The sequence below is a fragment of the Pipistrellus kuhlii genome, unplaced genomic scaffold (genome assembly GCF_014108245.1).
Source record: "Pipistrellus kuhlii isolate mPipKuh1 unplaced genomic scaffold, mPipKuh1.p scaffold_m20_p_26, whole genome shotgun sequence".
In the NCBI taxonomy this organism is placed as follows: domain Eukaryota; kingdom Metazoa; phylum Chordata; class Mammalia; order Chiroptera; family Vespertilionidae; genus Pipistrellus; species Pipistrellus kuhlii.
In genome coordinates this window covers 7,565,330-7,589,592 of record NW_023425525.1, presented here as the reverse complement: position 1 = coordinate 7,589,592, position 24,263 = coordinate 7,565,330, and the positions used below count along the sequence as shown (strand labels likewise).

The 24,263-nt window shown below is 43.4% G+C and overlaps 1 protein-coding gene across 1 annotated transcript in view; it reads left to right on the top strand.

The window, feature by feature from the left end:
- CPVL (carboxypeptidase vitellogenic like) overlaps nucleotides 1–24,263 on the top strand; it is a 96,160-nt gene that overhangs the window by 27,701 nt on the left and 44,196 nt on the right. Inside the window, exons 4-7 of the mRNA XM_036453748.2 lie at nucleotides 6,323–6,437; nucleotides 7,593–7,651; nucleotides 9,391–9,470; nucleotides 14,125–14,191. Coding sequence (XP_036309641.1) covers nucleotides 6,323–6,437; nucleotides 7,593–7,651; nucleotides 9,391–9,470; nucleotides 14,125–14,191 — 321 coding nt within the window. The remainder of the gene's footprint in view (nucleotides 1–6,322; nucleotides 6,438–7,592; nucleotides 7,652–9,390; nucleotides 9,471–14,124; nucleotides 14,192–24,263) is intronic.

The following is a 24,263-nucleotide window of genomic DNA, read 5'->3' as shown; positions in this document are numbered from 1 at the left end:
AGTTTACCTGTCTCAATCAACAAAAATCAATTAGCACTTCTCCTAGGGACAGAATGTGATTGGTCCAGTTTGGGTCAGGTGTTTTTTCTTGAGCCAGTCAGCTGAGGCTGAGGGAGCTGGGCCATGTGACATAACATGGGCAATGGGCCCTCTCTAATGGTCCATGCGGAGTTACTTTTTAGAGAAGGGGGTGTGGGCTGAACAGATCTCTCAAAATATGTCTTAACCATAGATGGCTGTGAAACCAGTAGCCACACAGCAAAGATTTGGAAGTCTCGGACATTAGTTTTCTCTGACCTGTCACCATCTTCTCTTTGCTGTGTATGTAGGGCATCAGGAATCTGGAAGAATAGAAGGTAGGTGAGACAAAACAGGAAGAAAGTAGCTAAAATTCCATTCATAGATACATTTGAACTGTGCAGAAACCTATGTGTGCATGATCCCCTTTGAGAAATGAAAACTTAACAGAGAAAGAAAGCAACTAACTCTTTCAGCCATTTCTTTCTCTCTCTCTCTCTTTTTTTTAATATGTTTTATTGATTTTTTACAGAGGGGAAAGATGGATAGATAGTTAGAAACATTGATGAGAGAGAATCATCGATCAGCTGCCTCTTGCACACCCCCCTCTTGCCCGCAACCAAGGTACATGCCCTTGACCGGAATCGAACCTGGGACCTTTCAGTCCACAGACCGACCCTCTATCCATTGACCAAACTGGTTTCAGCCAGCCATTTCCTTCTTTGCATCTTTGCATCAAGTAAGGAAAGTCAGGCCTTTCCCTCCTGCCCTTCCTTCTAAAGTCCAACTTTCTGACAAGAAGCACAAACAGAAGACATAACTACCTTGCAAAGGAATGAGAGGTGAGTAGAAAGATTAGGAAGGAGAAAGATGGGAAGGGTTCTAGTGTGGTCTGAGCTGGCTCAGATAAATGAGACACTTCAAACCTTGACAAGAACCAGTGGGCGCTTGAATGATGTAAGGAGGCTAAAAACAAAAAAAAAAAAAAAAAAAAAAGAAAAAAGAAAAAAAAAGAAAAAAAAAGAATAAGTTAATTTTCCATCTGATGGTATAGTGGCAACCATCATAAGAGAGGAAGATTTTGTGAGTGGTTAACGCCAACCACTATCAGTAAAATTCCTCTGAAAAGCACAGAACATCTTAAGCAAGTGGCTAGTATATGCTGGCAGTGTGTGTGTGTGTGTGTATAGAATTAAAATGCTATTAAGGTACTTAGTTAATGAACCAATGGCTTTAAATAAAAAGCTCTGCCCTGATAAACACTATTAGTGTAGCAGCTAAAGTATCATCTGAACTGGAATCTCTGTGGCAAAATGGGAGTCCACTCAAACACACTTGGGGGGATTTCAAGACATTTGCTAGGGACACTAATGACTTCCATTAAGATAGAGCATGTTACTTAAACCAAACAGATGATCCACCTCTGCATATAGAAGTCTGAAGAGAGCCTTAATTAATTTACCAATTGTGCTTCTCATCTTAAGCCGTACCATTGATCTTGGTCTGTTGCTGGTTTAGTTGCTGTTTTCTCTTATAAAGTGTGATGTTCCTTGTTGGGATGGGAAATAGGGGTTGGCTGGACTATATACCCAGCCCTGGGCATTGGCAGAAAATATTGCCCTAATATTTGCCGAGATACCCATGATTTCCTGGAGTCACTCCAATGAGTCCTCTGGGTAAATACAGTCATGGTACCTGAAAGTGCTGAAACTGACAAGTCTTTAGTCGACACCCTCCCCCACACCCCAGGGTATGAACGTACTGCCTCAGTTCTATGTGTAAGGCCTGAATAGAAGGTTATCTCTACCATGTTACGTAGAAGAGGCTTGGGGGGATGGACCAGGAGACAGGTATGGCTTGATGGGGGGCGGAAGGAAGACTCAGAGTATCAGGGGATGCTATCCATAGGGGACACGTCCAATGGGGCAGGAGGATTAGTACTAGTTTAGCTCCACTGTGCTCGCTTAGAGGCCAGGAGAAAGGAAAAAACTCCCAGTTTCTAAGAATCTCTTTATACACAGAATGTTCAACCAAATAAATGAGTTTTACTTTCTTCAAATGGCAACCTGTAAAGACATCAGGACAATGGAATGCGCTGATGTGAGAAATTGTGGAATATTCTCCTTTGGGGATTTTAAAAAATAAAATAAAATAATAAAAAAATAAAGGAAAACACACCAAACAAACAAAAAACTGGAATAGATAACCTGCCTCCTGGGTTGTTCATTCTGGAGCCAACACAGAGGAAAGCGTGCACAAGTTCAAGTTGGCCACCAGGGGTCACCAGAGAATTGAAGAGGGCTTCTGAGGCAAAGCCACAGTTATTGTTTATTAACAAGAAATGCTGGTTTGTGGGACCCACAGGCCCATACTCTTCAGTTGCAAGAGAGACTTCTCACTTAATTATGTAGAATTCTCTTTATATTTGGAATTTATTTGTGCCTTTTTTTAATTATCAGCACTTGCTACACTACTCTAACCTGTTTGTCCTTAAGAGAGATTTGATTTGATTTTTAATTAAATATATAAATGCTTATCATTAGGGGGTTACTCATCTTTCAGCCCAAGTGTTAAGCTATCACCAGAGGCATTCTTTAAGTATTCACTATCTTCTCCCTCCATTGCTCTCCAGTAGCACCCATTTATTTACTTCTTTACACTCCACCTCACCAGAAAAATTAATCAGATCCAATGTGTAGATAAGTATGCCAGGCACTGCTGTGAGTGCTGTGCATATGTTCATTAGTTGAATCTGCACCATAACCATATAAGATAAACATTCTTGGTCTTCTTATTTTTAAGCAGAGGTCACTGGGAAACAGAGAAGTTAAGCAACTTGCCCAAGGACACACAGCTGTAAAATCGTGTATTTGGAATTCAAACCTTGGCAGTCTGGTGCCAAAATCCATGCTCTTAATCATTCAGTACATGACCTGTCCACGAGTGGGAACGGGTCTCCATCCCCAGCTCTAGAGCAAGGCCTGTAGATAGTCTGTGGTATAGGTTTAATGAATTAATACATTGTCATAACTTCAGTGTCATATTCCTCAGCTAGATGATGATATGCACTGACATGAAGAAATTTTCACAGCAGGTTGATAAATGAATACAGCAAATACAGAGTATTATTTATAGCCTGATACTATTTTTGAATAAAATATTATATAGCATACATAATTATCTATCAGAAAAATCTGAAAGACTAAATATCCCATGATCATCTCTAGGAAACTTTCGTATACCCTATTTGAATAAAAATTATTATGAATAAGTCCTTTCTTTGTAATATAAAATGTTTTAAGTAAAAGTTTTAAAACTTTTGGCAAAAATCAATGCCCTATCTCTCTTGGCTTCACACACTGTTGAATCAAGGCTTCAAACAATAAATATTTTTAGCCTTAAATTTTGTAAAAAACTGTGAATGAATTAAAGCAGTTTCTTACTTCATTTGACCACAAGCTCTGCAATGTATTTATGTTCAGCATGTTTTCATTCCCTTTTATTCTTGCCTAATTTCTGGGGGGAGAGTGCAAGAAGGGCTGCATTCTCCCGATGGAGTGCTAAGTATATTCCCTTAGAATTGTCACCTAATAACTCTGTGCCATTCTTGTAGAATAATTATTTTATGTGTTATTATATTACACTGTCGCACAGTATTTAAAAAGTCTACATACTGTGATAACCCTAACTTAGGTTTCTAGCATTGACCTTGTAAATCTTTATCTTCCAGCATCTGACTTTCGCATGTCATTCCAGATAAGGGCAGTATTAGTAGACAGGTTGGTTGGCCTGTCAGGGAAGAAAGATGTGTGCATGGAGTTTCCTTTAAAAAACGGGCTTGTTCAAGGGTGGTTGAGCTCCTGCACCTCCTTCAGGAAAGTAAATTCGAGGAGCAAGGGCGGCTGAGGTGAGAGGTGTGCAAGCAGGTCTCTTAGTGTGTAAGCATCCCAAGAATGCAGTGACCTGGCCTTCCAAGTTGCGTAATAAAGATGTTTGGCACCAAGGTGCTCTGCTTGACTTTGTAGTGTGGCCTCTCAGGATCAGGCTATTTTTCTGAGAGTGGGAGCTCCCTCATTGTGCCAGGTCACAGGAAGGGACATGAAAGGCTGGGAGGATAGGGTGGAGACCAGATGGCCCGGGGCATGCAAAAGGGCAACCCCCCACCCCGCCATGGTCCAGCCAGATTCTCAGCCCTGCCTGCACATGGAACCATGAGGGAACTTTAAAAAGACTGATGTCTGCTCACCCCGTACCAATTGGTTTGGAAGCTCTGGGATTTGGGCCTGGGCAGTAGTTTTTTGTTTGATTGTTTGGGCATGTGTGTTTTAAAGCTCTCTAGGTTATTTTAATGGGAACCGAGGCTGAGAACCAGGAGCTCGTGTGTAGCACACCGAGGTTTCTAGAAGCTCAGGTGCCCATTAGGGAGGGAGGGAGGAAGGGAGGGAGGGAGGGATGAAGGAAGGAAGGAAGGAAGGAAGGAAGGAAGGAAGGAAGGAAGGAAGGAAGGAAGGAAGGAAGGAAGGAAGGGTGTGTGGGTTGAGGTGGGGTGCTGGATGTCCACTGGATGGGTGGGCTCACTGTAGTTCACCTCCTGGGGGCTAGGACTCATTCCACTCAGATCCTATTGTTTCTCCCCAGCTAGTATCTTCTAAGGCATGAACACAAGTGGGAGGTGGTCCTGGTGAGTGGTATTGAATAGCAGCTTTGAGGATCTGAGCGGAGATAAAAGTCACTTCTTCAAACAAAATACACACAGTTGGAGCTGGCTGTATTTATTCAGCACCGGAGAGTTTAGAGTGTTGTGCCAATATGTATTTTTTCACTGGGGCTGCGGGCAAGCCTATGAGGTGGGCTTTATCACCATTGGATGATGGAAACTGAGGGCCAGGACCCTCCCCCCAAAAACCCCCACAGCTATTATGTGGTCAAGGTGACCAGAACTTATCTGGCTCTCAGTTCCAGGGCTCATTCTGCTTCCCTGCAGCAGCTTTGAAAGGCTGTCTTTGATTTTAATTTTTCTTACTTCAACATATATACACTAAGTCCTTCGTTCACTTGAATTTCTTATGTACATTCACGACACTTGAGGCAAGAGGACTAAGCAGTAAAAAATTAATTAGAGAAAATGTCGGCCAAAGGAGCAAGGAGAAGCACCAAATCACCCCCTTCTATTCTCTCCTGTAGAGATGGTTTACCTTAAAAGCATCTATAACTTCCTCATATTTATCCATTATAACAATAGCTAACATTTGCAGAACCCATGCTATATGCCTCCCACTGGGCTTCCTGAAAATAAATGTATTTAGTCCTCCCAATAACTAAATGGCATAGGTACTATGATTGATCCCCATTTTACAAGTGGGGAAACTGAGGTCCAGAGAGCTTAGGTAACCTGCCTGAAGTCACGCAACTTGTGGATAGCAAAGCCCAGATTTGAATCCAGTTTAGTGCAAGAGCTCACAGACTTATCCATTATACTGTGCTGACTCTTGGAACTATAGCTTGCCCCTCTGACTCTGGATTCCTACCATTTTTACCTATTTCTTTAGTGATAATCACTGATTGTGGTTATCACTAAATTAAATGGAATACTATTTATAAAGTATAGGAGGGGCTCCAGAGCACAGGTGTGGGCTGAATGAAAGAACTAAGGACTCCTCTGTCATTGAGAGTGATGACATTGACACTGCTACAACATCCCAACCCCGCCAGGGACCTTTTCTTATTTCCGTCTTCAGCATCTCCTCCATTCACCTGTCTGATGTTCAGGGTTTTGTTACTGTTTGCATGGGCTGAATGCTTCTCAGTTTCCTTGTGTTGAATGAAATTGCTGTGTCCCTGGGGACACCTTCTGAGTGAATAAAATCAGAAAGGCCAGTGAAGGGGGCAAACGGTCATTGAGAATGATGGATTCTTTGTGCCTCTTTGGGACTATGTTGGTCAAATGGAAGAGTCCCTGGAAAGCTTAGACAGCTGAAAAGCTGTAACCGTGTCCCAGACAGTGTGCTGAGTACCTAGGGACATACAAAGGCACGGCTTCTGTATTCATCAGGTTTTCTGACTATGACTATTGGTGAGAACTCAGACAAGGGCATAAGATAGACCCCAGGATATGAGGCAAACACTATTTCAAAACTACGAAAGAGGGGGATTACTTTGCTTGTGGTGGAGAGGGTCACTGGGTGTGGGGTGTCTTCATGAGGTGCAATCCAGACTAGGAAGACAGAAGATTTGCCTGAACTTGCTTATGCGTATTGCACCGCCTCATTGCTCTGTGTGGTCACTGGCCTCTCTGTCCCTCCAGGTAGATCCAGAGAACGCTCCAGTGGTTCTCTGGCTGCAGGGCGGGCCGGGAGGCTCCTCCATGTTTGGACTCTTTGTGGAACATGGACCTTTTTTTGTCACAAAAAACCTGACCCGTAAGTATTGCTTGGACCCTGTTTTCCTATGGAGAATTCTTCATCTGAACCTTATATCTGCTCCAGGAGTAATTTAGAGTGTGCACTGAACCCCTAGGAAGAGCTTAACAGTTCCAGATTATAAAAACAATGTCTACCCAAGAAGGAGGGGCCAGCAGGGTGAGCCTCCCAGCTGGGCTGCTTTCTCCCTTGAAATTTGGGTGAAAGGTTCTCAGCTATTTTCTTGCAGTCTGCTGCTAACTTAAGCAATCTGGGCCTATGAAAACAGGTGGTATTTATTACCACTTGGGCAAGCTCTTTTGCATGGGCCTAATGGGTGGCTTTATATCCCTAATTATTCATAGGAATTGAACACTGTGCACTTCAGTCACGTAAGTGATTGGATATCTTGGAAGCAGGATACTGTGGGTGGGGACTGGAATGAAGAAAGGGGTGGAGGAGGAGCCACTTTGGCTGTAACCCAGGTTAGCCTCCATCTATTCTGGGGGCTGGGGTGTGGGAGGGGGGTGTTTACTTTCCATGGGTTAGAATCTGGAGGGTGACCCAGCTTGTGACTCAGCAGAAAAGTGTGTGCCAACTCTGTTGAGGTTGCTCTCTTAGGCGTTAGGTGGGAGGAAGAGGATTGGGAGGATGGAACATGAGGATGATCCCTTGGATTGAAGAGACTGGTATACCGGATAGTTGGTTGATGCGAGTTCTACACGAACCAAGTAGCATAGGGGTTTGTTTTATTTCAGAGAGGAAGGCAGAGGGAGAGAGAGAAACATCAATGATGAGAGAGAATCATTGATTGGCTGCCTCCCTCATGTCCCCTATTGGGAATTGAGCCCACAACCCAATCATGTACCCTGACTGGAAATCGAACTGTGACCTCCTGATTTGTAGGTTGATGCTCAACTCCTGAGTCACACTAGCTGGGCAGTTGCACAGAGTTTTGTTTCCAAATTGCCTCTTAGATGTAGAGACCCTCTGGGTTGGGGAAAGTAAGGGAGAAGAGAGGAGAAAGGGCTGGTGTCCGTTCCACTGTGAGAAGACAAAGCAGTTGGAGGGGCGCCGTGTTGACATGGTGGGGACAGGTAGGCATGTTGGGCTCTGGACCTTTGGTAGGATGTTCGGTTAATGACCAATTCGCTAACCTCTTCTCTTTTTCCCCAGTGCGTGCCCGAGACTTTCCTTGGACCAACACCCTGTCCATGCTCTACATCGATAATCCAGTGAGTACAGTGGCCCATGACAGGGCAATGAAGGCCTCTCATCTTTGTCCTTTTGATTCAGTACATTTAAGAAATAGGGGGAAAGGGAAATAGAGATTTAGTTTTGTTCTTTTTAAAGTAAAATTTAATCTATTAAAACTTATTTTTTAGATGTAGTTTTTCTCATGGATTATTACATCTAAGTTTGGGGGTTTTGCTTGGTGCTTTCTCTCCATCCGTCAGTCTTATGGAATGCCCTGTTCATTGAATGACATCATTCAGGTTGAGGGATTCGTTCCTTTCCACTGATGATGTGACTTCCCGATGTTATGGTTATTATATGGTGGCAGGAATCCTAACCTTTCCAATAGAATTCTAGATATAAAAAGCCAAAACTGGTCTCCTTCACTGTCACAGCGGGCAGAATGCCTCTTCTCGGCACAGAAAGCACACTTCTCCTTGGGAAGTTCTTCTGAAACTGAGTCCAATAAGCTGCAGAGTAGGAGTGTGAATGTAGGACCAGCTTCTGCAGATGTGTGCCCCCTCATTTCTTTAACCCCTCTCACTTCCCAGATGGTTTAAAAAGAAAACAAGTAAATAGCGAGGAAAAATGTCCCAGCATTCTTGTCCCTGCTCTTCCCCATCAACCATTCTCTTTCCTGGTCAGTAACTGCACCCCAGATAATAAAGAAATATGCAAATGGTCCTCATGTCCTTGCACCTTCTCGCCCTCGTGCTGTGTCCAGGGGACCTGAAGCCACACACCCCACCCTGCAGGGCTTGACAGGGGACCTCAGGCTGCACCTGGCACCAGGCTGGGGGACCTGAGGCTGTGCCTCCTCCTTATGGAGCTTGATGGGAGTGAGGCTGGCAGGGTCTGGGTCTTGCACAATTTCAAGGTGCATGCGGGTGGGCAGGGTGCACCTCAGACTCTGACAGGAAGGAGATTTTCATATACATTTTACTAATTTTCTTTCATCTCTGACACTTCTATTATACAGAAAGGGCATATAGTAATATTAAAACATTTCCTCTAATTAGCCCCCTTTTAATGTGCACGAATTTTGTGCACCGGGCCACTAATATTATAATAAAATACACATCGAATTAAATGTCCTGTTCCCTTGTGTGTTTCAGGGGGAAAATATTTATATCCTGTAGGTGGTGTCTTCCTTAGACAAATTATTCATGCAGAATAAGTAGTAGCTTCTTTTAGTTACAACTCAGTTATCTATGAACTTCTCGGTAGAAGGAAACATGAGTTTAAAACTAAATGTTAATTGTTTTAAAACCTCTTGTCTACTGAAGGTGAAAGGGGTTAGTGGCCATATTTTTCACACGATCTGGGACCTCCAGCCTAGAGAGTTCCTTCTTGGCAGGACAGCAATGCACTCTCCAGGTTTCAGAGAGGAGACAGCTTTGGGTCTTTGATACTGTAGCAGGGGCCAAGGAAAGGTGAATTCCTGGTCCTTAAATCAACATCTGGCAGGGTCCCCACTGCGAATCAGGACAGCTAGGCCACTGACCTCGGGCAGAGTTTTGTGCTGATGCTTTGTATTCGGGCTTGGAGGGGGGAAGGGAAGTAGGTGGAAGGTCGCATCCTCCTGGGAGGATGACTATGCACATGGCGATGGCACAAAGCCCAGGTCAGAGGCGTGGCCCCTGGAACAGGTCTATTTCCTTCCGGTGTGGTGACCCTCTGCAGGGCTCCAAAGCATATGTTTCTCTGTGGTTATACCTGCTCATTATTTCCCCTTCAGGTGGGCACTGGTTTCAGCTTTACTGATGACCCACAGGGATATGCAGTCACCGAGGATGATGTGGCTCAAGACTTATTCAGGTAAGAGGCCCTGACTCTCTCTTCAGACTCAACCCTTTTCTCTTTCAGCAGGAAAGTGCTTGTGGTAGTAAAAATATTACTGATTGGTCCTCCCAGCACTAGTATAATTCCCAAAGACATTTTTTAAGGCACACACAGTCTACTTTCCACTTTGTTACCTTATCCCTGATCATTGTAAAAGTGGCCAGCAGAGAAAGTAACAAGGAGGGGGAAAAGCTTAAGACATAATTATGATTGGATAAAGTATACCCTTTAAGAAACAATGGGAACAGAGCAGATTATTCAACCAAACGTGATCTTCAGACCTTTTGACCAGGTGCCTGGAGGTTTCTGTTGGCCATGCAACATGAACTTGGCATTCCAGGAAGCAGCATCTCATCTCGGATGTCTGTTCTTCTCCCAGGGTTCCCCCTCGTGTGGCCTTCGAGGCAGTTTTTCATTCTCTTGCATCTTCTCATGACTCTTCGGGCTAAAAGCTCAGCTCATTAGCTAGTCTCCTCCTTTCCCCTTCATCTTACAAAATTACTACTTTACTCAAAAAATTGAAGGAAAATGGAAAGTTGCAAGCTTGATCAAAAAGTATACATATAATTTCTTCCTTTCTTTTCTCTACATGACCATAGCTATTTTTAGTATATGCATATATTTTTTAAAAGTAAGTGATCTTTCATATTTGTGCACATTTTTCCAGCCTGCAACTTATTACTAGAGACCAAGTCCTGAGTTCTTTCCAATTATTGGGCCACCACTCTTTGTAATTATTCACTCCAAGAACCCCAGTGGCCAGAAAGAGTTAACCGGCTCCTTGACCCCCAAACTCGTCAAACACTTACTCTGCTAATTACTTGGTTAGGGAACCACAGCCAAGTCCAAAAGTGAAAATGAATCCAACAGAGTCAGAGGTTTTTCATCTGACAGAAAGCTTTCCGTTCTATTCTTTGTCCCCAGGCAGGTGGTGGGTAGGAGTGAGAGGACAGGAACTCCCTGCCTTTCTCCCGAAGACATCACTCTCTCCTCTGCTGTCTGACCCAGAAAAGAACATGGCTATTGTCTCCTACACTTCATTGGCCATGCATCCCATTATTTGAACACTTCCGCCCGGTTTCCAGGGGGTTTGCATAGGGCACCACCCTCATGTTTCCAGGTACAGTGGATCCTGGGAGCAGGTGGGGCAGATCCTGGCAGAGGTCCCCACCCCCGCCCCTCGATCTGGTTCCTTCCCCCACCTCCCTGCACAGACACACTCTCCATGGCTGTCTTTCCCAGTGTGCTCAAGTTCCATGTCGTTCTCATTTAGTACTGACTGTGGGCTCTCTTTTGGTTTAAATCCAAACCAGCTTAGTTGTTTAACTAGCAAACACCCCGGGGGCGGAGGTTCTGTATTAAAGAAACACATCAATCCCCTCTAAGCCAGGGGGTTGCAACCCTGCCATTCCTTTTCGGTCTCTCCTTCCCCTCCCCCACCCAGGGTGGTCCCCGCTTCCAGCTGACCCTCCTTGTGGATATTTACTGCGGACATGTGGTCCATCTCCTCTTGCATGACATGTAAAGGGAACCTATTTCAAAGCATGCATTGTTTATAGCTGTTTGAGTTCTTTCGCTTTAGGCTCTCAGAACTGGAAAATAGCTAATCAAGGGTCGTGCAGAAAACTGACTTCAGCTGTTCCCTTCCTAGTTTACACTATTTGTTTCTTCTCTTCTGCTCCCCAGATGGGCGGTCGGAATAAAAAAGGTCTCTTTGAAACCTGTAAAGGGGCTACTGCTGGTTTAAAAATTAAACCTTTCTCCTTCTCCCTTTGAAAACCACCTTTCTTCTGAAAACCCCATTTCTTGGGGCTATTACTAGTGCCCGCCTGTATGGAGAAAATTCCTCCAGGGGCATCTGACAGTCACATTCAGGTTGCTTTTCTGTGTTTGGAAATGAAACGTTTTTATGACCAGATGTTTAAATGTTCATGTCTCCTTTGTTTCTGTTCTTTGAGCTTGAATTGTGCTAGTGAGCCACAGTGCCTCTCCGGTATAGAAAATAAAATAAATGTGCCAAAGAATCATAACTTTACTACCTTTGACTTGGAGTATTCCACCCCTATTGATCGATTGCCTGCCCTGTGCTAGACCCTGTTCCTGGTGCTGGGGTCAGCAAGCCCACGGCCCTGTTCTCGAGATTGCTCCATGCTCCTTTCACACAGCCAAATGGAAATGGTAGCGCTATTCTATTCCAAGTGCTGGAGTGCCTGGGCAATGATGTCTATTGCTGCACAAAGTCTCACAACCTCATGACTATGAGATAGCTATGTGTTCAGTGAGAACGTGGCCCAATCCTCACAGGTTGGAGAAGATCATGGCCCAGCCACTCCAGAGATGGAATGAATGAACGCAGAGGGTGGGCCCCATCTGTGGCAACAGCACGAAACCACTAAGATTCCTCTTGCTTAGCTTGTTTTGGGAAAGCATTGGTGACTAAAGATGCTCCTTGTTTGGCTTGTGTGACTATGGAGCTTTTATTTAGATTATTTTAACCTCAGTCCTCCCGAACGTCTTATATTTGTTGTGCCTCTGCCACTGTCAGACCCAGTGCTGTCTTGCGTCTCTCAAGCATTGTCATTTTCACACACCTTCTCGGACCCGAACTTGTCTTCCCTTTTTGGATCTGAGGAGTATTATCTCTAGTCATTTTCTCTTACAAGCTCTGTTTCTTCCTGTTGTCTTTCAATGCACCTTTCCGCCATCAGGTAGCTTTTGACTTAAATTCTAATTATTCGAGAAGGTCTTGGATCAAAGCCAGCAAGGTTGTCAAATAGAATTGCCTGAAAGTGGCATGCTTCCTGGTGCCTAAACACATGCATGGAGTTAGTGCACACGCACGTGCGTACACACACACACACACACACACACACACACACACACATTACGTATTATATATTCTAGCAATTTCACTTCAAAAATTTGAATTTTTATGTGACCATAATGCTACATTATAGTTTTAGGCAAACCTAGCATGTAACAAGAAGAATCCTTGAGTAAAACACAGTTAAATGAGCAAGTGCCATATGTACTAATAAATCTAACTCATTAAATTTATCTTTTTAAATTTGTCATTCCCATTTAAGAAAGACCTACCAACGGCTTGGTATTATTAGCCTTTTTGTTGTTGTTCTGATCTTACTGTTAAGTTAAAACTATGATAACTTCCTCAAGCAGAGCCTTGCATTGGTTACTTCAGCTAGATTGTCCTGGCTTCCTTCGAGCTAGAAGCAACTAAGATTGCCAGATAAAGGGCAGAGTGCTCAGTTACATTTGAATTTCAGATAAACAATGAATACTTTTTTAATCTAAGTATGTCCTATGCAATATTTGGGACATGCTTATGCTAAAACATTATTTGTTGTTTATCTAAAATTCTAATTTAATTGGGCATCTTGTATTTTTATTTGCTAAATCTGGCAACCCTCACAACTCAACAACAAATTCTCCAAGCAAATAAGCTTTAACCTAAGGCATATGGCTAAACTGAAATGTACTAAATTAAATTATATTGCCTTTTCCCAATTAGCAGAAAGAACGAAAGGGAAGTGGCTTTTAGCCTAAAGGTGAGAGAGGGAAGGGAGGAGGATCAACTCCTATTTTTTTCTGTGCTCCAAAGCCAGCTTATCGTCAGCACTCACATGGAAGCTGTATAGAGCAGTTTCCAAGACTTAGTTGCTCCAAAGATCTTAGTTTCTATAAATAATAAATAGAGAAGTACGCTGAAACTCTATAGTAGTGTGTAATGGTGGGTTTTTATGGAGCCTTTGGAAAGTAAGTGTAGCCAGGATCATGGGGGTTGTAATGACCCAGTTGTGCCTCTCTGTAAGCTTGGAACTTCCTCCTCCTCCTGACTTTGCAGGGCATCCTGCCTTTCATCTTTCCTGGGTGGTTCATGGCTTTAAGTCCCTCAGCAGGAAGCTGGAACAAAATCCCTGCCTGGCTCCTAAGGCATTGCAAGCTGGGTGAAAACAGTCACAGAGCATCTGCGTTTCACACGGTTTTGATTCCTTGTGTCTGTTTAAGTCTGTTTCAGCATAACTCACCCAAGTGGCTTTGGCATTCTTTAGTAAATATGATTTTTTGGAGCCTAGAGGCCATGGTACATTTCCTTCCATACCTGTGGCCTTTCAGTGACTTCCTTTAGAGTACAGTCATTTCACATCTTTTCTGTGTTTGGTTATTAAAAATACTGACAGCAGGGAGCACCATTAGAAACGTTCAGGGTTGTCCACGGGGAGAGGGAGGTGAGCACTGAAGGTTCCCATTACCTCACCACAAACCCGAGTTAATGAGGTCACAAGGTTTGCAGAACTGCCTCCAGGTGAAAGCCTGGATTGCAGGGCTCAAAGTAAACGATCCAAGTTGCTAGCCCAGAGATTTGCAATCGTGCCCAGGGTGTTGATGTCCACTTGTCTCAACTTCTCAGTATCACAAAGTAAGACCATAAGTACTTTCTAACCATCAAATATGAGGTGTTGTGCACATGAGACATGGAGAGCGATGCCTGCAGGAGTTTATGCCATCATGGTACCCAACTCACATGTGAAACCTGTTGTGCAAAGGCTTGGGCTGGGTAGCATGAAGCCTTTTCGACTCCATGTGATTTTTCTTGCTGTGCTTTTTGCAGCGCCCTAATCCAGTTCTTCCAGTTGTTCCCTGAATACCAAGAGAATGACTTCTATGCCACTGGAGAGGTGAGTTGAAATCATGTTTTCTTGTGGTCTTCCAAGAGGACTGGAATATCTTAGCGGATAGCATCTGTCAGTCTTCTAAAGAGATTGTTCACTCCTATTTTTCTCAGTAGTTTACATTTTAAAATATCACTGTGAGCTCATAGGTTGTAATTTCTGTTTGATGTTTCAAAATTTCCTGCTACCATTATTGCTTTTGATGCTCAGATTGTCCCACATTTGATCAATGGGTGCCCCTCTGTCTGGTTCCTATGTCCTTTTGACAGATCTCTATCTCTTTGAGCACGTCTGCGCTTTTGGCACAAATATATTTCTAGGATTATCCTGTGCTTTCCCTGAAACCAATCATTTCTTCAAGGAATCCTGGTTCCTTTTAATAGGGAATGGTATATAGAAACCAAGACCCGAGTACTAAGTGTGCTCATTACTACTGGGATGCAATTTCGTTTAGATTTGGTCTACGGACAGAGATAGGAAACAAAATGGTATAAAGTCATCTCATCATTCTATTTCAATGTCACAAGCTTCTTCCCTCCTCCCATTCTGTATTTGTATGCCCCTACGAAGACCAGGGTTTTTGTGTGTGTGTGTGTGTGTTTTCACTTCGAAGACCAGGGTTCCCAACAGCATCGGTGTATTTATTCTTACAACGTATGCAAAATGGTTTCACAATTACTTACCACCACAACAAGAAACCTCCAAGTTACTGTCAATATTTTTGTTGTAATTATTTTTATCATTAGATTATTATTTCACCGCAGGTTTAAAAAAAGTACTATGTTTAAAGGTTATAAGAATTGATTCTCTTTTTAGAGTGATATGTTACAGTTGAATATACAGGTTCACGTGCATATATTGGTTGCAATTTTGTGATTTGTTTTTTCTTTCATTTACATTTAAGGTTATTTTAAAAATGTGTAGCAAACAGTATTTTGAGGCCAGAAAAATTTCTAGGTGCTGGAAATACAGTTGTGAGAAAAACAGAAAAAAAATTCCCTGCCTTTATATATTCTAAGAGAAGACAGTGATAAATAAAAAAGAAATATGCACTGTACAGTCATGCAATGACAGGTGTCATGAGGAGGAAAAAGCAGAGTTATGGTTAGACAGTGATAGAAGTGCTGCTTAGGACAAAGTGGTCAGAGAAAGACTCTCTGGTAAGGAGACAAATAATGTCATAAGGTTGGCTGTAGTATCTGGAAGAAAAGCTTTCCTGGAAGAAGGAACAGCAAATGCAAACACTCTGAGGTGGGGACAGGCTTGGTGTACTCAAGGGAAAGCACAAAGCCACCGAGGAAAAAGCCAAGATGGGAAGGGCAGGCAGGTCACGTGGGGCCCTGATGCCCATGGTAGAGTTTCAGTTTCATTCTAAGTGTAATGGGAAATCATTGCAGGGCGCAGTGAAAGAGTAGTTAGAATCAAATTCAATTCAACACACGTATATTGAGTATCTACTATGTCAGAGATATTGGATAAGTGTTGGAAATTTAATGATTCATATGACATTGACTCCATCCTATAGCTGAAAGTAACAATTTAAGCACAATACAGAATGAAAAGTGCAATCAGAGAAGCAGCTATAAGAATAAGTAGCACAGGAGAGTGCAAATAGTTACCTCTCTATATGGGATCATCAGGAAAGGCCAGGCAGAGGAGGCAAAAGTTTAACTGGATTTTGGAGGATGAAGAGGGGTATATTACTCTAGGCCCTTTTGCTTGCAAGTGACAGAAACCCTATTCAAGGTGGCTTAAGGCAGACTGACTTGATAAGGCTGAATATGGGTGGTCAAACATAGTCATTGGAATCTTGTCATTCATTATCTCTCAATCTATTCACTTGGTTTTGCACTTCACTGGTTTTATTCTTGTGTAAGTTCTTTCACCTGTGCCCTTGCCCCTCCACCCCCTCCGGAGCTCTGGTATAGCCTACCAGCTCAACTTATCTTTCCCAATAATCCAACCCATATTCCTGAATCTCATATGATCCATTTGGATCCCATGCCCATTCTAAAACTAATAACTGGCATTGGGGGGTGGGATATCAAACTGGCCAGAGTGGAACCTGAGGGAAGGATCATAGTAGGGCCCTCACCCCCTGAACTGCAGGCCTGGGAGATGAGTGGTCTCCACAGGACAATCCAAGTGATCATACCCAAGTGATGAGGGAGGGCTGGGAGAATTCTGGGCCAGCACAAATCACAGATGTCCACTCAAAGGGACTCACCATGAAAAATAGACTTTGTTTTCCAAGGAAATCACTAGTTAATGGATCTGGGAGCTCCTTCTCTTCAGCCTGCATTCTTCTAAGCCAGTTGGAAAGGGCATTCTGACTGCTTATTTTTTAAAGCTAAAAAGCTAATTATTCCGTTGGGATTATTTTGGGATCTCTACCAATAATTACCTGCCATTCCCTGCCTTTTAACCTATTTCAAAGGGGCAGGAAGAGACCCTCCCATCATTCTTGATAGCAACCTTGAGAATGCCCAGTCTCCCCCACCCCCACCCCCGCCCATGGAAGAGCCATCGGCCTAGAGTGTAATCCCTTGTCTTGCAAATAATGTGGGGATGTTGGTAACTATGATGGTGAACTTCCAGCAAAGCTGCCAAATTCCGGATGACAGTTTGTCTATTTCACGTCTGCCTGGTGGTTTCCACGCATGTAATTTCTGATGTGGGTAGGAAAGGGCCATTTCATTTTTACGTGCTTTGCTGCCAGGATGGATACGTTTAAGGAAACCTGTGCCTTCCAAGTGATGAAGGAAGACTTGAGCCAGGGCAGGCAGCCCTTCATAAAGACCCCACAGGATACATCGAATCTGGGGGCACGTCACCTAGAAGGAAGACCCCAGATTCGATAAATAAATAAAGCCTGGATGATTTATTGTTCTTAGAAAGCCATGTTTCTGCAGGCTGGTTTGCTCTATCTGGTCTTTTGTTTCAAGGCAGGATGGAGAAGTGGAAGGCACTCGGTAAATAAGCAGTCATGGCGGGCCTTGCCTCTCTCTGGATGATTCCAAACATGCTCTTTAATGTCTGAAGCCTTCTGCTTCTCATCTTCCCATCAGAGGGGTGGGTGTGTAAATTAGATCACTTCCAGGGGTAGTTTACTTTACCAGAAATCCAACTGGAGTTACCTACACGCACTCTTAAAGCATCTGTGGGCCATTGCAGTTTTAATATAATACCACCCACCCTTCCTGTCTCCACTACAAAAAAAAAAAAAAAAAAAAAAAAAAAAAAGAAGAAGAAGAAGAAGAAGATATTTCAAGAAGAGGACAGTTTTTTTTTCCTTCTGAACTCTTAATTTCCTTGCAATCTTTGGGAGATTGAACAATTAATGCCACTCAATTTGTAGAATCGTCCTTGGAAAATAAATAGGTAAACTTGAGAGAGTTTTCAACTTCTCGGTGCAAATGCCCTGGACCTAAATGTCCTTGACCTGCTAGTACTATGGATGAGGGTAGCCTAACTCTCCAAGGGTCTGGAGCAGCTCTTCTGTGCCCCAACTTTCATGCAAGGAAGTCTGGAAGCAATAATAGTACCTACTGCATAGAGTTGTTTTGGGCGTTTAATTAGGTAATCCTCCTCAAATCTTTAGCAGAGTGCCTGGCTGCAGTGAGTGCCCAACACATGATGACTATTATTACCATTCATGGTGAAAAGCTGCACTAATGTCTCATGGCTCCAAAGCCAATGGCTTAATGCACGAGGACTGGAGCTGGGCGCTTAGAAAGCTCTTCTCACTTGGTTGGGGATGTGGCTTTGTCTCCCCTGTCATCCTGACGTCATCTTTAAAAGAAGTGGTTGCTTCATCTACGGGTTGACAGTGCAGCTCATAAGCTGATACTGGACATTTTGGAAAGCAGATGCATGAGAAGCAACCCCAGGCTCCTCATCGCTCCCTGTGGACCATGGCGAGACCATGGCGAGACCACGAGGCTCAGTGCGGCCCTCAGTCAGCGCGACGAGGAAGGACTGCTTTCTCTCCATGTCTGCCCGGAACACCAACTGGAATTAATTTGCTCTAAAGAGAGAAAAATGTGTCTGTAAATCACCCTCCTCCAGGCATGAGCAAAAAAGAACTTCAAAGAGGAGAAACAAGCTGCATTTAATTCACATCATTAACTTGCTTTCAAAGTGTTATTCTTTCTGAGCCAGCGACTATTGGAGAGGTGCCTCTTGTTCCTGAGGTGCAGGCCCACTTAGCCTCCTCGCCAGGGGACACGGGCCCAGGGAGACCTTAAACCAAACGGCCCTCCATTGTCCTGGGAGCATGTGGCTTTCTGTCCACCCGTGAAAGACCCAGCGCTCACGGGGGCGGCCGCAGTGCATGGGCGGATGGAGCTCTTTCGAAGGCACAGGGCGCCTGGTGGAAACTCTGGCTGCTCTTCCGATCAGCAGAAGGGGCCTCTGCTCCTTAGAAGCCATTTTGCAACCATGGCTAATTTCAGGGTCCAATAAAGGCAAAACTTGGAAGCTATTTAAAAATTAGTGAGCTTAACAGGATACTTTATCTTCATTTGCATGAGCGAAGTCCTGCTGGCATCAGGGAGCCTGACAGCCTTGATTGAAAGCATCATGGTTCACTGGGCTGGGAGAAACAGGAGGGGCAGGCTCCCTGTAGGCCCGAGCCATGTTTGTTTAATGTGTTTCATATAATACTGAGCACATTACATATATATATATATATATATATATATATATATATATATATATATATACATATATTGATTTCAGAGAGAGATGGCAACATCAGTGACGAGAAACATTGATCTGCGTGGCATCCTGCACACTCTGACTGGGGATCAAGTCCACAACCCGGGCATGTGACTAGGAAGTGAACCGTGACTTCCTGGTTCATAGGTTGATGAGCCACACTGGCCAGGCCTGAGCACATTACTTAATGAGTGTTAGAGAGTGGCTTCTTCCACGGCTGTTACTAGATGAAATGAAAATATCAGTGGTATTTCTCTCCAGCTTCCTTTCATGGCCCTTCTCTCCCTGTACTTCCCAGGCCTGAGGGCCCTGCTTCCTACATCCTTATTTCCCAGGGCTATCCCATGCCCCACTCACTCTCAGCCTTCCTTTCCTTGACTGTATTGTGCTCAGATTCTATTTTCCAACACTTCCTTCATCTCCATCATGATTTATTGTTTCTCTCCTCCATTCTGACTTGTTATCAGCTCGCTATCTATTAGAAAGGATCTGAAAAATTAAACGTAGTCCCAATAGACTTGTATTTGACGACAGCAGCGGATGCCAAACTTTCGGACCTCACAGATCACCAGGAGTCCACAGACCACGGGTTGGCGACCGCTGGACTGCAGTACAGAGGCTAGATCATAAAAAGATAGTTGTAATGGGGAATTTCAAGCAGGGACTTACAAGTTGTGGGGTGACATCTAAGGTGTGTGAGATGGGAGAACTCTTCTAGCAGTGGGCCTGTCCTCATTCTTTGTAGGTCTGCACCATTATCCCATCAGCCCAGGCTGTGATCATTGACTATGGTAGCTGAAAGGGGTCCCAAGGGTTCACTTGTTTTATTTGTAGGTCTTCTTTGAGGATATTTATTGAGAGTGGATCATATGACAGGCACAATGCTAAGCACTGTTTCATGGCTTACGTTGCCTAATCCTCACAGCTACCTTACGAAGCTGACACTGTTATTGTCATTCTCATTTTACAGATGAGATGACTAAGGCTCAGAGAGGTTATGGAGGCCTTACTAAGGACTCCCAGCCAGCTCCAGAGCTGGCAAAAGATTGTTACCCTGCTTGTGGAGGTGCAATCTGGAGCCTGGGTGCCCTCTCTTCGAAACTGCACTGCCTCTGAGACCTGCCTCTTCCCATAAAACACACCCATTTCTGTAGAAGGGAGTCAAACATCCTTCCCATACTTTGTGCAGAATCTTTCAATCTAACACAAATGGAAAAGACGTAGCTTCTTGGATGTGCCTGTCTTTCTGGCCAAGACTTAGTTTTTAATCATAAAGACTTGGCTTTGATCACCAAGTTTTATGGGGCAAATGGAAGTTTCAAGTGATGTAAAGGCTTGACGTCCTCGGAATGCAATTATTTCCAAAAGCTTGGAGCTTGCTGAATTTTATGAGATAACATCCAAGCTGCTTTAACTCTGAAGCTCACGACAAATATCTCTTTTCAGTTATGTTTATCTGACTTGCCAATATTTTCGTTTGGCATTGAGAATGGGTTGGTGACCATTTAATGCATTTAATCTTAGATAAGTTAAACTTTAAGCTGCAACCTGAAAAACTGAACACGGACATATGGAACTGTTTGCAAATTAGGCCTGAGGCTTTTGGATAGCATATCTGAGTGGAGTCAGCGCATGTTTACTGATTCCTTGGTTCCATGGAAAAGAAGATGAGTAAATGGGAAATCATTATAACTTTGTTTGAGGTGACCTACCATGCTGCCACCTGGGTAGTGCCTGATTAGATGGTGGGGACAGGAAATGCTAAGTTTTATCTATTATGCAGCTTCAACCTTCTGATTTTATCTGTGGTTTGCAAACAAAGGCCTCAATTTGTTGATCATGGCCTGATGTTTGTACTCTTTGTTTAAAAGTCAAATTATCTGTAGTCTCTTTAAACATAAGGATTTATTCATCTGGTTGAGTCACCTGGCTGCAAGCTAGGTTTCTGCCAAATCTACACAAAATCACTTGCAGGGGAAGGGGTGGGCAGGTGCATCTTTTTCACCTATGCTTGTAGTCATTGATGGATTTTTTTTTTTAAAGCATCCTCTTGCCCAGCCAGTGTGGCTCAGTGGTTGAACCTTGACCTATGAACCAGGAGGTCACTGCTCAATTCCCTGGTCAGGGCACATGCCTGAGGTTGTGGGTTGGATCCCCAGTCGGGGGCATGGAGGAGGCAGCCAATCAATGATTCTCTCTCATCATTGATATTTCTATCTCTCGTTCCCTCTTCCTTTCTCTCTGAAATCAATTAAAAAAGAAAGAAGAATGAAAAGAAGCATCCTTTTAATATGAAATAAGAATTTATCATTTGGAAGGCAGTATGTCTTTTTGCCTAAATTTATGTAGCTAAAAGTTGGGTACAGATCTAAATGTGTTTTTTTTTTTCTTATGCCTACTCCTGTAGATTCTGAGCTCCTTTACAAGCTCATGTTCCAGAGCAATAGATGTTTAGATAAAGTCATATTTTTGTTAGAAGCCATATTCTTTTCTTTTAATTGCAGCAGTGTGGTCATGAAATTGGATGACGCATGGTCTAGAAATGTCTAGGAAGTTGTAGAGATTACCACAATACCAAAGTTTCAGCTTTCCCCATTCATTAACTTTCTGAAGTGGCCCTTCTTAAGGCCACACCTCTTCTCTCCTCAGAGAAAATAACGGTCCCGTGAAATTAGATTCTACCCCCAAGGCTGGATGAAGTCAAGGTCGCCCTTACTTAATCCTGTCCTCTTGGCCGCTGCTTCCTGTGTTACTCCATTAGGTTTTGTGGTTTGCAATCCGTGTATAAAATTCTCTCCAAGGCATATTTCCTCTGATCGCCCCCATAAGTGTTGGGGGTGGGGGGCTCTACCATAGTCTGTGCCAGCTAAAGGCCCCGGCACTGGTGTGACTCTCCCCAAGAAGGGCAGCCCACCTTGTCTCCTACTGGGGACATGGAGAAGTTCCTATCATCCCCCAGGAACTTCTTCAAAGAGACTTTCATTTCAGCTGGAGTGCCTGGGGTGGGGTGGAACAGGCAGAAAGGTGTAGAATGACCCTGACCTTCCTCAGCATACCAGGGCTGAGGTTGACACCCACCCCCCCTTTCCCACTGGCCAAGCAGAGGTGGGAATGAGGGGCTGTGGACGGTGACACTGTGTGTGTCTGGGTCGAGGTGTGTCTCATTTCAAAGGCCATTGCTCATTATCACCCATAAAGCTGCATGCTTCACCATAAAATGGAAACTTAGAAGCAAGGCAGAGGATGAAAATGTATTAACTGCTTTTTTTTTTTTTTAACAACTAAACTTGAGTAAGAAATGTAGACCACTGAGAGGAGCTTAAACAATAGTAACTGCTAACACATGTGAAATTTCTGTAAGAGGACATTGTTTCCATTATAGTATTATTCTCCGACACGATTTTTTTCTTTCTTCAGGAGGAGGAGATTAAAGCTTGGTTTTAGATACGAAATGTTTTTCCCTCCCTTAAAAGTCACCGGGTGCAGGGATAGATATTGGAAGTCTGCTACGAATATTGTTGAAGCATGTAAGAAGGGAGAGATTCAGACGGAATACACAGTTACAAGTTTTTTAAAGTCCAATTTCATTGTGCTTTTACACATCTGGATAATTAACCAAGCATTACATTCTCCCCAGACTATTTTTACAAGTACAATGTGCTCTTAATGTGATTTCCATTAGGCTGTTCCAAACATCATTTAAGAACTCAGAAAGATCTCAGACCGAGATTCAAAACCACTGCTCCCCGGTGCCATGGAGACCTTGCTCTCTCCTGGGGGACATAAAAGACGGAGCTGAATGCTGAGATCCTTCTGATGCAACAAGGAAGGCTGTAGGCTCGCTGCTGCTTTACGTCCCAGCGTCAAATACACATGTTTTTGTGGCTGAGTTCCCCATCTGAAGGTCACTGCTGAGTTCTAAACTAATGCGTGCCCAGATACTCTCTGGCCTCGCCTTTCTGCTTTTCTTTTATCATCACTTTGATGCTGTTCTGAGCCTTTATGAGGCCAGGGCCTACCCCCGTGGTGGAAGGTTAGTGGGAATTCACAGACTTCGGGAGCCTCTGTGGCCAGCTGCTGCCCACATTGGTGAGCGCCAGAGCGAGATCAGAGGAACCGCAGGGCCGGCCGCTGGGCCGGTTTGTTGCCTTTGTCCTTGTAACAGGCAGAGCTCGGAACAAAAGAAGCAAGAGTTCATAAAATTACAGGATCCCAAGTACAAGTCCCGAGTGGCTGTTTAGCCCACTTGTGATCCAGCAGACAGCCACACCTAAGGTCTTCCTCCCAAATAAAGGGTTCTAATATATATATATATATAGATAGATAGATATAGATATAGATATATAGATATATAGATATATAGATATATAGATATATAGATATATAGATATATAGATATATAGATATATAGATATATAGATATATAGATATATAGATATATAGATATATAGATATATAGATATAGATATGTATATAGATATATATATATTCAGAAAAGGGAACACTGGGCAAAATAAAACAGGATTTGTGATTTATGGTCTGGTTGCCTTTGTGTGGGCCCATGGTGATCAAAGAATCATTAACTTGAGAAATAAATAATTGAGGAAGAATAAACAAGTCTTATCTTGCAAAAAAATAAATAAAAAGAAGAAACATCTATCAACAGCAGAGCCAAAATAATTGCAATTTCACTATCCTGTTTCAGTCTGTTTTCCATAAAACAATCCTGTAATTGTCTTCTGTGTGACAGCCAGAGTCACTCAGCCAGAGGGATGATGAATGGGGACGGCAGCGAAGGATTTGTCACACTGACACGGGCAGGGAAGTGTGTGATAGTCATTAGGAAGGAAAAACGAGGTAAACACCATCATGGTTAGGTTAGCAAATGCGACTGAACGTTGAGGAATCTGTTTTAGATGTTGTTACAGAACTACCCACCTCACTTCTCGTTTTCCAGAAGTGGCAGGTCTGTCGTGGATAAACCCAAGGTTGAGCCCCAACTTGGGGGACCAGAGACCCATAATCTATTCCAGGTCTATTGACTGGAAGATGATTTGATGTGAGAAATGGGAGCCATGGAGGCAGCCAAGCCTGGATAGAATTCCAGCCAGGCATGTGACGGCAATGCACAGGCCCTTGTTTCCATCATTTTAAAATATAGGAAGATAAGGTTAACCTTATTTAGCTTAAATTAAAGTAAGTGGAAAAGCCTAGTTTTTAATAGATGCTCAGAAATTGAGTGGGCGTTTGTTCTTAATTTCCTGCCTGGATATATCCCAGATACTCATGATGGTCATAATGGGGGAGTGCCCTCAGAATCTGGCTGCTTTAGCCTACGTTTGTCATCACTACCTGGTTA